The sequence below is a fragment of the Antennarius striatus genome, chromosome 6 (assembly GCF_040054535.1).
Source record: "Antennarius striatus isolate MH-2024 chromosome 6, ASM4005453v1, whole genome shotgun sequence".
Taxonomy (NCBI): Eukaryota; Metazoa; Chordata; class Actinopteri; order Lophiiformes; family Antennariidae; genus Antennarius; species Antennarius striatus.
In genome coordinates, this window is record NC_090781.1 from 13,625,701 (window position 1) to 13,642,267 (window position 16,567).

General features: G+C 43.2%; 3 protein-coding genes across 5 annotated transcripts; 2 read left to right on the plus strand and 1 right to left on the minus strand.

The window, feature by feature from the left end:
- Nucleotides 1–656: 656 nt before the first annotated feature.
- On the minus strand, nt 657–3,203 carry nup88 (nucleoporin 88). Its single transcript, XM_068317618.1, has one exon. The coding sequence runs from the start codon at nt 3,201–3,203 to the stop codon at nt 1,050–1,052; it is 2,154 nt and encodes a 717-aa protein (XP_068173719.1). The 3' UTR covers nt 657–1,049.
- Nucleotides 3,204–3,278: 75 nt separating this feature from the next.
- On the plus strand, nt 3,279–7,942 carry psmd8 (proteasome 26S subunit, non-ATPase 8). Its single transcript, XM_068317530.1, has 7 exons — nt 3,279–3,410; nt 4,025–4,097; nt 4,218–4,320; nt 4,414–4,579; nt 4,822–4,922; nt 5,943–6,054; nt 7,216–7,942. Exons 1-7 carry the CDS (start codon nt 3,306–3,308, stop codon nt 7,351–7,353), a joined length of 798 nt encoding a protein of 265 aa, XP_068173631.1. The 5' UTR covers nt 3,279–3,305; the 3' UTR covers nt 7,354–7,942.
- Nucleotides 7,943–9,807: 1,865 nt separating this feature from the next.
- Nucleotides 9,808–15,839, plus strand: spred3 (sprouty related EVH1 domain containing 3). Of its 3 annotated transcripts, XM_068317908.1 has the most exons (7): nt 9,808–9,938; nt 10,070–10,233; nt 12,255–12,420; nt 12,587–12,755; nt 14,000–14,061; nt 14,186–14,344; nt 14,779–15,839. In XM_068317908.1, exons 2-7 carry the CDS (start codon nt 10,112–10,114, stop codon nt 15,781–15,783), a joined length of 1,683 nt encoding a protein of 560 aa, XP_068174009.1. In that variant the 5' UTR covers nt 9,808–9,938; nt 10,070–10,111; the 3' UTR covers nt 15,784–15,839. The 3 variants fall into 3 exon arrangements, with proteins under 3 accessions (XP_068174009.1, XP_068174011.1, XP_068174010.1); XM_068317910.1 differs by lacking the exons at nt 9,808–9,938; nt 10,070–10,233 and adding an exon at nt 10,334–10,458; XM_068317909.1 differs by lacking the exons at nt 9,808–9,938; nt 10,070–10,233 and adding an exon at nt 10,445–10,567.
- Nucleotides 15,840–16,567: the final 728 nt, after the last annotated feature.

Consider the following 16,567-nt stretch of genomic DNA (forward strand, 5'->3'; position numbering starts at 1 on the left):
AAGTTAGAGAGGAGGATCCCCAACATCAGCACCAGACACCCCTGGAAGTAAGGTCTCCATATACGTCATTGAGCATTTACATGGGGAATTCCTCGCTAACAAACCTGGAAGACAATCTGAAGTCACCAACTGTGGAGAGTGGTGACCTCTGGTGGACAGAAGACTCCTGACAGCAAAGCCTGGAGCTGAACAACCTACCAAACTGTAGGTGACAAACTGGAGACAAATCAGACATTCAAGGGCAAAAACTCAGATTATTCTGTTCAATTCTGGACCTTTACAAATCTGGTCACGATGTTATCAGTGTCTTTGCCCGTTCCTCTTCCTCTATTCTCGGATGCATGATGTGGGCTTAGGTCATCTTGTTCGGGTCAACAGAACCAGCCCTGAGACAGCAGGAATGTGGTCACCTCAATCACTCTTTTGGAGCTCCATTGAGCACCTTCACTGCAGAGAATGATTATCAACTAGATTGTATGATGTTACTGTATGATTGTTTCAAATTAGAATCTTTATGTATGATAATGGCTGTCATTAAGTTAAAAGCATGTGATCCATTTGGAGTTGAACTTCTTTTGATCAAAAATCTTGAATAGTAAATGCTACTATACATGATCCCAAATGACATTTAGACGAATTACCTTTGCAAACATCCTTTCACTTTATTAACTCAACTGTAACCAGGTTGAACATATGTATGCAAAATACACACTGAAGCCGTTTCAAAATTCACTTGCCTATAACATCTTTTCCTGGATAATTAACTGACTCAATCCCTTACATTTTAACTCTGATGTAAAAATTTTTTTTTTTACAAATTTTACAGGAAGAACCTAATGCATCCCTATTAAGAGACAAATGACGGATGATGGTAAAGTTACATCAGAGTATCCAAAATATCTTTGAATCCATATACAACTTCACATGTGGCACATTACCTTCTGACTAATCCAGTTTCTAATCAAAAGTTTAAACAGGCAAGATTTTAATAAGAACGTTAACTAGACTTCCAACTGCTTGCTGTAAATTTGACTAATTTTCTGCCACAGCTAAAAACTGAAATGATTTTTGATGTCTTTGATCTGTTTCATCATGTCTCCAATCTGCTGTCCCTGTTCCCTGAGGGAATCCTGCACGACCTTCTTCTGATGGGCGTTGAGCGAGACTGTTGTTCTGGCAGACGGGACGTCCTTATCCACTTGCGTCTTCTGGTAGTCCATCTTCATGTTCACCTGTTTGATGCAGTTGTCAAGGTGTTTCAGCTGATCGCTGATGGTTTGCAGCTCCTTCTTCATGTCTTTTTCACTGTTAGACAGTATAGGAAGCTGGCTTTGAAGGCTGCACAGCGCTCTTTTCACCCTGTTCATGATGGTTTCCTGGCGATACTTTGCATCTTCGTACTTATCAGCTAACCTTTCTGCTGCCTCTCTCAGTCTCATCCTCTCCCTCCTGCATAGAGACAATTCTTCCAGCTGCTTGTCTTTCTGACCTGCCAAGAGTTTGACCCTTCTCTGCATTTCTTCACGGGCCATGTCCTGCTTAAGAATGTACTCCTCGCTGAAAACCTGAGTGGCTCTGCTAAGAAGCTGAAGACACTCCGCAGGTGGTGGCGAGGTGTCCTTGTCTCCGGCCTTCAGTACGAGCGGATTGGTAGCACTGCGTACGAGGATATTGCGGATGTGCAGCTCAAAGGAGTTGTCAGCCAACCCACGTAGAGGGGAGCTGCTAGAACCTGGTCCTGGAGAGGAACAGAGCAGGGGAGGGGAGGGAGGGCGAATGGAGCTCAGCAGGGGCAACAGGATGCATTCATATGTGCTGGTGATGCAGATCATGGTGGCTCCCAAGGAAAGGTCAGACAAAATCAAAAATCCACGAACGGGAGCTGACTGACTGGTTGGGAGTGGTCTCGTGCAGAGAATGTGTTCTACGATGCATCGCTTCTCAGCCGCCAGCTCTTGGAGACAGTCCTTATCCTCTTCATCTGACTGGAGGAACTTCTGGAGCTTTGTGATCCAGATTAACCCCACGCTGTGCACTCCCGCTTCATGAGTGCAGTGATACCTGTGCTGGCACAGGGGGTCCCGATGCAGTCTTATCGGACAGGTGAAATCAAAATCTTGAGGCTCTTCATCCTCTCCGGTGGCTACTTTAAGGGTGAGCTCCAGCTCAACACACTCAAACACATAAAGCGCCGGAACGACTTCTGAGCCCCGGATCCACTTTTCCACTGCCCCCGTCTCCTCCTCTTCCTCAGATTCCAGCACCACACAATGATACAGGGTGCCAGTTTCCGTGGCGATGACCAGGATACTTGGAACACAAGGCAGGCAGAGAATGGCACAAGCATCGTAGCCGTAGTTATCTTCCGCGGCAGGATACATCGGGAGGGGTCCGATGGGTTTCCCGATGATCAAACCGTTAGCATAACTTGTGTAGCTCAAATACGTCTCCCCATTTTCGTAGAGAATGAACAAAGGGTAAACCAGCTGTTCTTTGGAGAACCGTGCTGCCTGCTGAGGAGGTGGGGACGAACCAGGCCCGAAGTCGAACGCCACCGCGATCTCCCCAAGAGAAGCCGCGTAGGAGCGGGCCGGCGGACGGACACTGCTGCCATCCTCCGACTGGGACACCGGCAGGCTCTTGACCAGAGTCTGGGGCGACTTCAAACTGTGAAACCTGATGGTGTTGTCGGATGTAAGGAGCACCAGCAGAGGCTCGTCGGTCTCTGTGGGAAACCAAGCAGCCTGTCGCAGGGTCATCGACGGTGAGCTGGTGAAGAAGCGCTCCGCTATGGCGATGGTCTTGCAATTGATTTCGCTCCTTCCTCCCTCGAACTCGGACCTCTTGCCCCATCGCTGAGGCAGCTCCAACACCGAGATGCCCCGTTGCCCGATGAGCGCGACGTGATGCTGCATTGGACTCAGCAACACTTGACATACTTCGAACAGAGGTGGGTTAATGCACATCAAAGTCTGGTAGTTCCCGCGGTTATCTTCTGAGTTGAGCTGCCGCAAGTTGGTCGTGTAAAACACGCGGTCTGCATCGTCCCACACGAAAAAATCTCCACCCAAACAAAACGTCAAGTTTTTGGCGACCTCTCTTTCATTTTTGCGCGATTCTGCATTTAACTTCTCTCGTATTTTTCTAAAAATGCCATGGCTTGGCAAGCTCTCCGGCCATCGATCCGCGCTCAAAGCGGCCATCTTGATCCACAGTTTGTTTGATCATAGCGAACGCTTTACGTCAATTTACGTCACCTAACGTATTACGATGGCCGGTGTCGTGATGTAATTTGCAGAATCACCATGGCGTTGAAAGAAACTGCGGGGCTCTATGAGACACTCAAAGCAGAATGGAACAAGAAAAACCCAAACCTCAATAAATGTGGTGAAATTCTGAGCAAACTTAAGGTATTGTTGTAATTCAATTCGTATATTTGTGAATTTTAGAGTCGAACGAGGAGCATTGACTATTCAGAGAGCGTTTGTGGTGTTAGACTAGCTAAGGGTGCTAATTTAGGCTAGTCGGGCTAACCGTGTGTTGAATCGTTTTTTGTTTCTTTTTAAAATAGGGCAGCTTTCTCCGATGCTGTTGAATTCTCGTTGTCATAACTTTTTATATAATTTGGCTGCGTTTTAGCGTTTGGCTGAAACGATCTATTGAATTGTTCTTTGGGATGGAATACTGAAGAATCAAGTAGTCATAGCCGTTGTTGCTATTAGTCCTAGTCAACTTTATTGTCCCACGTTAACGAACCCTTCGCCAAACCTCTAGATCAATGCAAAACCAAAAAGTTATAAGCATTTAAGGTTTGTTTCTCCAGTCTCAATTAATATTTTCCATTACAAATGTTCCACTGTTTATGGTTCGATTATGCAGCCACCACAAAACCTGCCAACGCAGTTTAAGCTGTCATGACACATCAACGTCACACTGTCATATCGTGACAGAGACTTTGGATCAGCAAGATAAGTTTTGATCATCTATGGAGAAAAAAAATCATGTTAAATATCTTTTACCCCAGGTTTCTTTACTGGAGTTGAATTTTTTGCCAACTGGCAGATCAGCCCTCACCAAGCAGCAGCTTATTTTAGCTCGTGAGTATCATTGTCTCATGAATATTGACAAGTGGTCAAAAATCATATCTATCACAGATTGGTATTTGCAAATTTATCTAAACAACATCCCTTATTACATATATTTGTCTTGTGTTTCAGGGGATGTCCTTGAAATTGGAGCCTTGTGGAGTATCCTCAAGAAAGACATCCCATCCTTTGAGAGATACATGGCCCAGCTGAAATGTTACTACTTTGACTACAAGTAACACTACCTTTTTCATGTTCCGTTGTATGATGTTACATGTACTTGTATGGGTTTTCTAACTTAATTTGTTCTTTGTTTTTTTCATTACAGGGAGGAACTGCATGAAGCTGCCTACATGCACCAGTTGCTGGGACTGAACCTGCTCTTCCTGCTCTCACAGAACCGTGTTTCAGAGTTTCACACAGAACTTGAGAGACTAAGTGCACGAGATATTCAGACCAACGTATACATCAGACACCCCGTCTCCTTAGAGCAGGTGTTACAGTTTATTGCCATGCAAAGACCTTGATATTGCACTGATAATCTGCAGTGGCTGGTTATCATGTGCTTAACTTTTATATATATGTATTCACTTAGAATTTGCATTATCAAATCAATGTGCCAATGTTTTCACCCAGATAATAAATCCACCAAAGGTGGAATTATGCTTTTAACAGTCAGACAGAATTTACGTGTGAATAGTACCTTAACAGTTTGTATTTTTTGTGACCTTTTTAGTACCTGATGGAGGGAAGCTATAACAAAGTTTTTCTTGCCAAAGGCAACATCCCTGCCGAGAGCTACACCTTTTTTATAGATATTCTGCTTGACACAATTCGGTAAGAATCTATTGGTCCAATATGCTTCATTTATGTATTTCTTTGTGTGTGCTTTATAATAACTATGGTTGTTGGGTTACTTTGTGACATTAGTTGTTTTACATTCTAATGCTTCTTGTGATTCTGTTTATATGTGGAAAATATTTCTGTATCAAATTACATCCCGCGAAGCGGTGATGTATTGTAATTGTCAGTGTTTTAATGTTCATCTGTCCGTCCGTCCACCAAATATCTTCACAGCCATTGCAGATATAAAGATGAAAAAAAAAGCACATAGGGGATGAAAATGAGATGATGACCTTGACCTTGAGAAAGCTAGGTCAGGGTGAAATTTCAACTTTTGCACCCATCGCAGATTTTTCTGTGAGTCTGGGACTTCCGTGAGACACAAAAGTGTTTTAAAAAGTCGATAAGAGTGTGGGAAAAGGTAATACAGATAGACGGTTGTTTAATATCAGTATGGGGGGGTTCATAAAAATTTAAATTACCGATAAGATAAATAGTTCATCGCTCTATCACAGGCTTCGTTAATCGCATGTGGTTCCTGGAACACATTAACCATGAGGAACGACGGCGCACTTTATACCTTTTTAGGTACACATCTCTGAAACCTGATAATCACAAACAAAAAGTAACATTTTCAGGAAGCCAGGGGCACAAAAATGTGTAGGTCAGGGTAAAATGTTGAATTCAGGGGTGTCGCGGGATGTTGCAGCCTCTGACTGCCTTGTTGGTTCATTGGAACTGTACATCAGGATATTTTCAATGTGTTATGGTCAGCTGTTTGAAAACATTTTAAATGTAAATCTGAGAGGTGGTACATTAAGCTCCAGGTAATTACAGTGACGAAACTGTTAATGCTATTTTACTGATTAGCTCAAAAGACTATCAGAAACATACGTACAATTAAACTTATTCTTTGACTATGGTGAGTGATGTTCATCAGGAAGACCAGGTTATGATGATGACATTGTCTTTTAGAGAAATTATCCAGTAAATCTCCGACCTTTTCGTTTGCAGTGATGAAATTGCTGGTTGTATAGAGAAAGCATATGAGCAGATCCAGTTCAGTGAAGCCACTCGAGTACTGTTCTTCAGTTCCCCCAAAAAGATGACTGAGTATGCCAAGAAGGTATGTCAATGTTCTTTTATCTAACAAACAAGTCAAATTTCCATCAGTAAGAAAATAAGGCAAGAAACACTTGAGCCAAGAGAAAAAAAATGTATGTTTTGGAATTGCAGGCTCGTACCTCAAACACACCATAATTTATTATTTTCAATTGATTTACATTTTAGTAAGTATTAAATGGGTGGAAATGAAAACGCCAAACTTTTTATGTCTGTTTTTGAGTTCCTAATCCTTTCTAGATTTTAATTTTTCTTATTCAAAACAGAAAAGGGATCAGGAAAAACTTCTTTATGTCAATTCTCGATACAGAAGGAAAAAGTCTTGGACCCAATTTTGGCTTCTGAATTTTAAAACAAAAATAAATTGACCATTTTTATGATAATTTCTGTCTGGAACAAAACTGAATTATATACATGAACTGTTGGTATAACATGAACATTTAAATAGGCTTATTTTAAAAATAAGAGGAGAAAATCTCTATTGCTCCTGGACTGTCTGTCAGACAGAATTGCAGTAGTCTGTGATGTGCGTATTGTACAGGAAGTAGCAGAGACAGTGAAACAGATAAGTGATGCCTATCCCCACCAAGATGAACGCAAAGTGTTACTAGTTTGGATATCAGGAAAACGCACAGGGATTTATCCTCAATGACTGAAACCAAATTTTTAAAGAAATGTGAAGTTGTGAAGTAGGAAGAAATGCATTCAATATTTTCACCCAAGGCTAACAAGGTGACTGAACATTTGTTAATATAGTTCAAACAGTATAACATCACACACAAAAGAGCTTACGAATTCACATCGACACAAATTAAGTTGCCATAAATTCACTGCTGTATTACTTTTAACTTAATAAGATTTAATAAGATTGACTTGGTTTAATCGAGAGCAGCTTTGCCTAAATATGCATACACAATGAATTTTACTATTGTAAAATTTAATTTTATATCAATGCTTATTTAGTAAATTCTTAAAGGAAAATAATTGAACATTTAGTGGCGGAGAGGGAGAAGGTGGACGTACATTTGCCTCTGTGGTAGGATACCAAGTGTATAAAATTTACCAGTTGTTACACAAATTTATCTTGTGGAAACAAAATTCATTCCTGCGATTGTGCCTTTGAGGAACAAACTGCTAACAAAGCTGATTTGTGTCTTCCTTTCAGAGGGGATGGAGTTTGAGCTCTGATGGCTATTACTCTTTTACCAGTCAGCAGCAGCGGACAGAAGAGGTGACCATCCCTTCTACAGAGCTGGCACAACAGGTCATTGAATACGCACGACAGCTGGAAATGATTGTGTAATCCGCCCCCAGGTTTACACTTGACCATGTACAGACGCACTCAACATGCTGTCGATCCAGCATACATCCAGTCAACTCAAATGCAGTTTCCATGACGAGTATGCATTTGTTGATCTGTTGCCCATACCTAAAGAAATCAAACATTCATTTCCTGTGTTCTTAAAGTCAACTGCGGGGCTTTTGGCCTTCCTGTCTTGGTATTTGTTTTCATTTGAAAAGATAAGTAACAAAAATAAAGGTATCACAGATCACGTGTTCAGCTACCACTTTAAATATCCTTGTCCCTTTCACAGTTACAGTAAAGTAATTTACAGTCACCACTCTGTTTTTGCCTCGCAGTATTACACAAACTATCAACCCAACTTTTTTCAAAATTTTCCTCAGAATTCAAGCAAAGTCTTTGTATACAAAGTTACTTTTTCCCTCAGTAGAGCTCACAGAAATATATTGCCCTTACCTCGTATCCTAGCAACTGAGAGAATTGCCATTTAAGTTTGTGAGTGTTTTCTAAATGGTAATGCCTCTTTCTCCAGAGATGGTTTGTAATCCAGTTGATCTCACATTACAGATCTTGTCTACAATAAATGTTTCAGAAAATAAACTGTGTATTATTTATTTATTTTTTACAACTCTTACCTTTCCATGGGAACAAGTAAAGCAGTAAAGTAAACCGTGAATGCTACATTTTGAATATGCTCCTTTGATTGGTGAAAATATCTTGCATATCTTAGTGCTCGGATCTTCCTGCAGTTGCTGAGAGGATAATTTTACCACTGAGGCTTGTGGAGGTAGTGGTCTCATGATGACCTTGTTTGTCTGCTTTGGAAATAGAGACATCTCTTTAGAGAAGTAATGACCCCAATGTGATAACGTTTATATTGTTTTCTCTCGCTGAGCTGTAAAATCTAGCTAATTTATCTAGCATCTCAGTGATAAGATGCAGACTCCCATCTGCACTGTGATGTCAGATGAAGGAAGTTCCTCGAAACTGCTCACAACATAGCCTGTGGATTATTTTGATTAACTGAATGAAGTTCTCTGGAAACATTTTATTATATTGTATACTAAAATACACAATACCAATTGCAGTCAAGAGAAGGCAGACTAGCTGATTTTTCCAAAACTCAGTGTCACACCTAATCTAATTAAGATGTCTGATTATCACTACAGGTAAAAGCAAAAATCCATCCTTGACTTTGGGGGCGAATGCTTTATTTAAAAGGTTGAAGAATATATAAATAAAAGTTCTACATTTAATGCATTTCCTTTGCCTTACTGTGTTTAGATCCAGAAAGGTGATAACATCTATAAAACGTAGAGTCCTACAAATAAAATGTTTGCCCACAAATGTCACTTGTACTCTACCTCACTTGCCAATAGGGCCATTTGAGGGATTTATAATTAAATATGTAACTTCAGATGAGCTGATGCTTCACAGATCAATCACCACATTCTTTCCTAATAAAAATATATGTTATATATATATATGTATATATATATATATAAGTCTAATAATGTGTATTTATACATAACATTATTAGACTGATAGAGGCCCTGTTATATTGTGGAAGGCACATAATGGGTGGCCTGTCCATTACAAGACCTATGGTATGTGTGTGAATGTAAATCACAATTTTATAACTTCAAATTTAGGGGCAAGGGAAACCAAAAACAGTTACTTGTGTGATTTTATCTTAGGGCGCCACCCGTAGCCCTGAAGTGTTTAGCTGTAAGTGGTGAGATTGTCTGCTGTGAGTTTGAATCATAATTGGTGTAACTTGTCTGAGGTAATCAACTTTGACTAGTTACCTAGTTATCTCTGTGCATTTGTCTGACCAACAGAGCTGCCTTCCCAAGTTGTGAAGTGCAGAAATGGAGCAACACCTGGATCAGGATCAGTATTTTCAATTCCTTCATTCAGAGTGATTTCAGGGCCAATCAGAGCCCAACGATGTTAGTCACTGGAAACATTGCTGCGTGGTGGATTTACTTGTCCTCACTTGACACATTATGCAACAGGAGATATTCTTGATATTAACTTTTTAATATTAAATTGAACACTTTTGGCCTTTACTACGTTGGACTTGAATATGAAACCATGACCTCTGGCACCTTAAATCATACCCACATTTTGGTCTTGTCCAGGTTACTGCCTAGCAAGACCAAAATGACCTCAAACAGGGCATCAAAACATACATGGATTCTGTGCAGTTCAGTTGCCGTCGAAATATTTTAAAAAAAAAAATCATTATTACATCTTCAGTAAGACAGACTCTGCTGAAGTGTAATCTACCTGTGTTCATACAGCAGCAACTACTGGGTCTGAAGAATATAAAAGGCATATGCTCCCTGTCAGGGGTACCACAGGCCCAGAGTCAGTCAAACAGGGAGAATTAATTCACCAGTGGATATTAATAAGGCCTGGATTAAAATAATTTTATAGATGTCTGTTCCTTTGCCTGTGAGCCATAGGTACTGCTGTCCAAGGTGCTGAATCCTCTGCGGACAGGAGTTCCTACTCCGTCCAGTCCACACTGGAACAGATCGTGTTCTTCCTCCATGAGGGCGGCTGCAAAATATATCACAGTAAGGAATTAAATAAATAAGCGTAGGAACATAGTAATTAGCCGAACTTGTGTTTCAGTTAAATGCTGTCAAAGAACTTCTCTGATCAATTCGATTTTAGTTTCGTAATAGTTGGATGTTTTGCTCCACAGAAATGTAACCCGTGGTGATCAGGGATCAACCAGAGGTCATTGATGGTTGGTCTGCGTCAAAGGGTTCAGTTCCAACAACCTCACGGTTACACCAACAGACCCAAAGGCGCACCGATGGAGGCGCACGGATGTGTTGGCACAGGGCAGGTGGAGCGAGGAAGGCGGTGAGAGAGGGAGTGATTTGGAGAGAGAGAGAGAGAGAGAGAGAGAGAGAGGGAGAGAGAGAGAGAGGGAGAGAGAGAGGGAGGGAGAAAGAGAGGGAGGATGCTGCCAGCGGAAAATGGCTGCTGCAACCTCAAGCCTATCCTGATACACCGAAACGACATCAAGGTGGAGAGAGAGAGAAGAGAGAGAAAGATTAGGAAAATGAGAGCAGATAGAGAGAGGATGTGACCGAGTCTGAGTGCTTCCTGAAAGGAGGATAAAAAAAAAAGAGAGAGAAGAGACCGTGGGGTGGGCTGCTGCAAGCGGCGGGCAACACCGAGCCATGGAGGGCGAGTAAGTCCTTACATTTTCTTTTCTTTTTTTTTTAAACATTGCACACATATTCAGCCATCCGTCAAAAAAAAACAAAAAAAACAACAACCCAAAACCGGATAGAAATATTGCCACCCGCCATCAGTGTTAACAGCAAGCCAGCATCATGCACTGATATCACCAACGGAGCTCTACAATTTAGCAGGCTGACAAGAATAAAAACACCATTACGTAGTCTTCAGACAACAGCATACACCCCGTTTCTGATGTGGTCATGCCAATGTGTGACCAGTGTTAAACAGCAACGTGCACCTGTGCAATTACAGCACTGGTGAACAATCTAGACGCACAGACAAGGCATTATAATAAGAAGAAATGTGTTAAATAAACAACAGAAGCAAATGCAACAAATTCGGATTTAATGCGTGGTTGGCCACTGGTAAAAGCAGTCACGAAATCAGTCAAAATTTATGGGGGGAAAAAAGGCGAAATATGGCGAGTTTGGAACCAGCATCGCGTCATTCAAGACATGGCTACAGTAAAACGAGGGAGGGATGGAGGCGTTGTGATTTTTATCAACGTGTCTCGGGGTTTCATTATGATTTTTTAAAGCCAAACTTTATGAATGAAATGTGATTTTTTTTTTCTCTCTCTCGCTCGCTCTCCTTCATCCTCACCCCTCCTCTCCTCCTTCCCTTTTTCTAATCGCCCCCCTCCCCCATCTCTCGTTTCCTCTCCATCCTCTCACCCACTCGTTCCCCTTTTCCTTCCCATTTTTCACACGCAATTACATTGTATTTCGGCCTAGTAAAGATTTCCGGAAAATATATAAAGGAACATGCGATATCGAAATCCAGACTCGGTCTTTTCCCATTCACAAAAAAAATATAAGATAAAATCGGGGTGTGTTAATGAGTGCGTGCAGCAAAGGGGCGGAATTGAGAGAGAGAAGACGCGTCTGGGAAAATAATTGCAACAAATAAAATTCAGTGTGATTTTTTTTTTTTAAAAATGGCAACAACAACAACAACAACAAAAAAAACCCCCAAAAAACGCGGCTGTGCATGCGGTGCGTTCACATGCTTGAATTATTCAGCCGATTGTCGAGGGTAGAGCTTATTTCTGCAAGAATGCCGGGGCCTCTGATGGCGAATGGGTGCGTTCATTGATACATCTATGTGGGAAACACTCATTCTTCCTCCCTCCTCCCATTCCACCATTCCTCTCCACACCGGCCTTCCTTCCTTCCTTCCTTCTTTCCTTCCTTCCTTCCTTCCCTCCTTCCTCCTGTCCGTTTTTTTTTTTTTGGCTCCACGCTTCCTTTTATTCCCAACATGTCGCACAACTGGATTTCCAGAAAAAAAAATCTCTCGGCCGCAGACGTCTTTAAAATCACGCTAAAATACTTTTCATTTGTCCACTATCGTCACATGTGAGTAAAAAAAAATAATTTTTTTTTTTTTTTAAATCCAAAAGATTTTACCTCAGTCACATGACACGAGATCACACCACACATTTATTTCTTTTTTTTATTTTTTATTCTTTTGTCCGTTACGAGTCGTTAAATTCTTTCAACCCTCTCCGTTTGGTTCAAAGCAGAAGCTGGTGTTTCTTTTTGAAATCAAGTGAATGTGTGCATCAGTGCGTTCATGTTTGCACCTATCTGTGTCTCATTGCGCTGTTTAACCCGACCGGCTCTCTTTGACAGTGTGCGTGTTCGTGCGGTGGTGATGACACGTGATGACTCCAGTGGCGGCTGGGTGCCCCTGGGAGGTGGCGGCCTCAGTCATGTGGTCATATGTAAAGGAAGGACTCATGACGGCAGGGGGCGGAGAGAATACGTCATAAGTGGAGAGCGGCTCCGAGACCGAGCAGTGAGTGTGTGCGTGTGTTCTGGCTGTCTTTGGTGAATGTTGCTCCTCAACACCAGCTGAAGACCATAGATTCAACTTATGTCAGGGCAGCTTTTTACAGGACGAAGGCTTGGTCGGTGAACTAACCTGTTTTTGCATGCTCTTACATTGCTGTGTGTGTCTGTAGCCGGTGCTGGAATGTGCGGTGCAAAGGGGTTTAGTGTACAACAAAGTGAACCCCATCTTCCATCACTGGCGAGTAGAGGATCGAAAGTTTGGCCTTACGTTCCAGAGTCCTGCCGACGCCATCTCCTTTGAGAAAGGGCTGCAGACGGTCATAGACAAACTGGACAGAGGTACAATTTATGGGTCACAAGTACACCTCGACTATAAGAAACCTCCACTATATATTGGCAGAATTATCAACTCTTAATGACCGAATAAACCAAGGAAAGTTTAAATATTCAATGCAGGAAATCAACGGATTGCACAGGTGTTTTCTAAAATATAAGAAGAAAAATTCTACTTTCACTGACCACTGCAGTCTCAGTTATTCAACCCATTAATGACACATGTCTTCATAGAGACCCTTTAGCTGCTATGACCTGCTGCACACATGAGGCATAGGCTGACACCGGCTTCTGGTAGTGTTACTGAGGAATCTTAGCCCATTCCTCATGAGCTCAGGCCTCTAGTTCTGGAATATTCTGGCTTTAATTTGTGCAACTTCCTTCTCCAAAGCCCACCACATATTTTCTCTCAAAGATAAGTCGGGCAACTGTGAAGTCCACTCTGTAAGGCCCAAAAAGTTCATCTAAAACCAAGCCTTGGTGGACTTTGATGTCTGCTTGGGATCATATCTCTTTTTATTGTCCAGTGATACCCAACCTTCAGCTTCCTCACAAACGGCATGATGTTTCTTGTAGGACGTACTGCTACTTGATGGAAGCAATCTTGCCTTGGACACACTACAGATTTCCATTCCAGGAAACAAATCAGCGTCAGAGCATCAAAAAGCCACAGATTTGCTTCACTGTAGATGGGGCGTTCCTTTCAGCAGATGCTTCATTCTTCCTCTGGGCATACTGTTGATCTATAGGCCCCAAAAGTTAGAATTTGTTTCGCTGCTCCACAGAACAGCGCCCCAAAACTTTAGTGCCTTGTCTGAATGGTTTTGAGTGACTGCAGCCAGCGCTTCTTGTACTTTCTGATCAGCAGTGATGTCTCCTGGAGTTCAGATGTGGATCTCTGAAGTAAATTTAGGCCTTATTTGATAAAAGTCTGGGATTCTATGGTTCAAGTAAGGCTATGAAGGTTGGCACGTGTTTCATCTACAATTGACTGAAATGTGTGCTCTTTTGAGGGATGCTATTCATTGTGTTGAATAATTTTGTGACTGGGTTAGGGTGAGCTATTTAAACTGTTCTTGTGTGATTTGGTTTTTGCAAAACTGCTGCTAAATAATATATTTAGCCAATAAAACTAAAATGCAATTGGGTTGACTTCCAAATGTGAAAAGAAAAATCCTATCCATAATTATTTGAAGAGGCTTGAGAAAATATTGAGCAAACTCTAAATTCTCTCCCTCCGTGTCATGAAGGTTCTGACTCGCCCTCATCCTCCACACCAGAAGAGGCTGACACAGAAGATGACGGACAAGCTGTGAGTATCCGAAGAGCTGGTCGTTTACCATTTACTGTCTCAAAGGGCTTGTTCATGCTACCACTGGGCCCCAATGCAGCTATTTTATGTTTTGACTTTTGGGATGACATGCAGCCTCTGCCAGTCCCATACAGGAAGTGAGTCGTCATCAAACAGCAGAAAGGAGATGCTTCCCAAACCCCTCACCATAGTGACTAGTGAGTCGTCGTCTAGCTGCTTTGTGCGGTCGGAAGAGTTTAGTTTTGGATCCAGCCATGCTGTCACCACTCACACACCTGCTCAGGTAGCACAACTCTTTCAGCTCCAAGAACGTGATTGTGATTAAAAAGGATGATGTACAATTTATCTTTTAAATTATCCTTCTGTGTTCTCATGACACATGTCTAATGAATATGACTGTAAAATATGGGAAGGGTTGAGGAATCGTCTTGAGTCAGAGGTTTCCCAGCAAAGTTAGTGACATTATAAAATTATGAGACATTAGAGACAGACTGGTTGTTTCTCTGTGTCTTTACTTCTTCAGCTGTTATTTGTTGATTAATTTGACACGGGATAGAAATAAAATGATGTCCCACAGAATGAAATCTTATAAATATGGTGTCACTTGTGCATCTTTTGGAGATATGTTGGACTATCAGAAGTGATCAGGAGCCTTCTGTCGCTGCACAGTACACATTGTTCCCTGAGTCACCCTGTAATCCTATACTCTCTCCACAGATCCACACCAGGCCAGGACAGCACCAGCTTTCACAAATGACGGCTGTGTTGAACCCCCCAGCACCCCCGCCACCGCCTCCTGCTCCACCTACTCCTCCTGTGGGTCCTCCGGCATCGTCTCCCCTGTCCCCGCTCTCACCCACAATTTCTCTGCTGGAGGAGGGAGACCTGCGCAGCGTGGACCCCTGCAAAGACCTGTGGGGCTCTCGAGGTTATGAGGACTACAGACGGGCAGGGGCCACTAGGACTATGGTTGGTGGGCTGACTGGGGGTGTGGTTGTCGGCGGCGGAGGGAGTCTGCAGGACAAGTCGGAACTGTGCGTGGTTCGCTTTGAGAAGGAGCTGGCAGGGGTGGGAACGGCGGGCTGTGACGTGACTGTGAGCTTGGACAGCAAAGCCTCCCAGCGCCTGTCGTCGTCGTCGCCTACCTGTATGTCCATGCCCAACGCCGTGTCAGGCGTGTCCTCAGGTGCCGGTTCACCTCAGGAGACGGGCAAAGGCTCGCCCTCTCCCTGCTGCATCCACACCTCACTGGCCACGCCCAGGTCGCGGACTCGTAAGAGAGGAGGAGGGGCCAGCAGCAGCTGCGACCCGGGGGTGATCTCCCCTGACGACGACAGCCCGTGTCCTCAGGCTTCATCATCGTGCTCATCCCGCTGTGTGTACTGCCGCTCTGTTTTCAGCGCTTCGGAGAACGGGCGGGGCCGCTGCAGAGATGCCCCCGACCCGGCTCTGCACTGCCTGCGCCAGTGGACCTGTGTGTGGTGCGCAGAGAGTCTTCTCTACCACTGCATGTCAGACTCAGAGGGGGAGTTCTGGGAGCCTTGCTCGTGCGATGACTCGATGGGGGGTCACCCACACCCCCTTTGTTGTGCCCGTTGGTTGGCCCTCCTGGCCTTGTCGCTCTTCGTGCCCTGCATGTGCTGCTACTTGCCTTTGCGCGCCTGCCTGCGGTGTGGAGAGAGGTGCGGCTGCTGTGGGGGAAAGCACAAGGCAGTCCGATGAGGCCAGGCAGGGGACAGGAGGGTTGTCTCTGGACAGAGGAGGTTTGGGTGTTGAGAGGAAAGAGAGAGAGAGAGAGAGAGAGAGAGAGAAAGAGAGAGAGAGAGAGAGAGAGGAGAGAGAGAGAGAGAGAGAGAGAGAGAGAGAGAGAGAGAGAGAGAGAGAGCGAGAGAGAGAGAGAGAGAGAGAAGAGAGATAGAGGAGAGAGAGAGGAGAGGAGAGAGAGATAGAGAGAGAGAGAGAGAGATAGAGAGAGAGAGAGAGAGAGAGAGAGAGAGCACCTGTAGGGACGCAGAAAAACGGAGAGATAATCAGGTGGAACAGTGCTCTCAGTAGACCCACAACTCTGGAGCGGCCCTCCGAAGGCCCCACAGCCTTCCACTGCATTCCACTCTTTCTCTTTTCAATCTGGGGCCTTCCTCACTGGTCCACACCTGCTGGAGGTGCACTGCACTCAGACCAGGCTCTGTTGGAGTCATCTGAAGCCTTCATAGAGGATTTACTGAGGTTTGGCTGATCTAGAGTTTGCAGTCAGAGACTTTATCACAGAAAGTAAGTGGCAGAGGCAACAATGATGTGTACACTGTTTCAGATGTCTGTTTTTATTTAGAAAGGAAAACACAAAAAACAAATTATGTTTATATATATATAAATATATATATATATATATGATTGTTATAATTTTAATTGGTATATTTTATTAAATGTTCAACATATTGACCAAGTCCTTCAATGGCACACACTATTACATATTCGCAAACATGAGATCTTGGGGAAGTTATTTGTT

Bases quoted from the DNA above. Each gene is read 5' to 3' on its own strand.
- nup88 (XM_068317618.1), bottom strand. From the start codon at position 3,203: ATGGCCGCTTTGAGCGCGGATCGATGGCCGGAGAGCTTGCCAAGCCAT.
- psmd8 (XM_068317530.1), top strand. From the start codon at position 3,306: ATGGCGTTGAAAGAAACTGCGGGGCTCTATGAGACACTCAAAGCAGAA. The intron at 4,580-4,821 runs GTGTTACAGTTT...TGACCTTTTTAG, and splicing joins ACCCCGTCTCCTTAGAGCAG to TACCTGATGGAGGGAAGCTA. The intron at 4,923-5,942 runs GTAAGAATCTAT...TTTCGTTTGCAG, and splicing joins ATTCTGCTTGACACAATTCG to TGATGAAATTGCTGGTTGTA.
- spred3 (XM_068317910.1), top strand. From the start codon at position 10,334: ATGCTGCCAGCGGAAAATGGCTGCTGCAACCTCAAGCCTATCCTGATA. The intron at 10,459-12,254 runs GTGACCGAGTCT...TCTCTTTGACAG, and splicing joins AGAGCAGATAGAGAGAGGAT to TGTGCGTGTTCGTGCGGTGG. The intron at 12,421-12,586 runs GTGAGTGTGTGC...GTGTGTCTGTAG, and splicing joins AGCGGCTCCGAGACCGAGCA to CCGGTGCTGGAATGTGCGGT.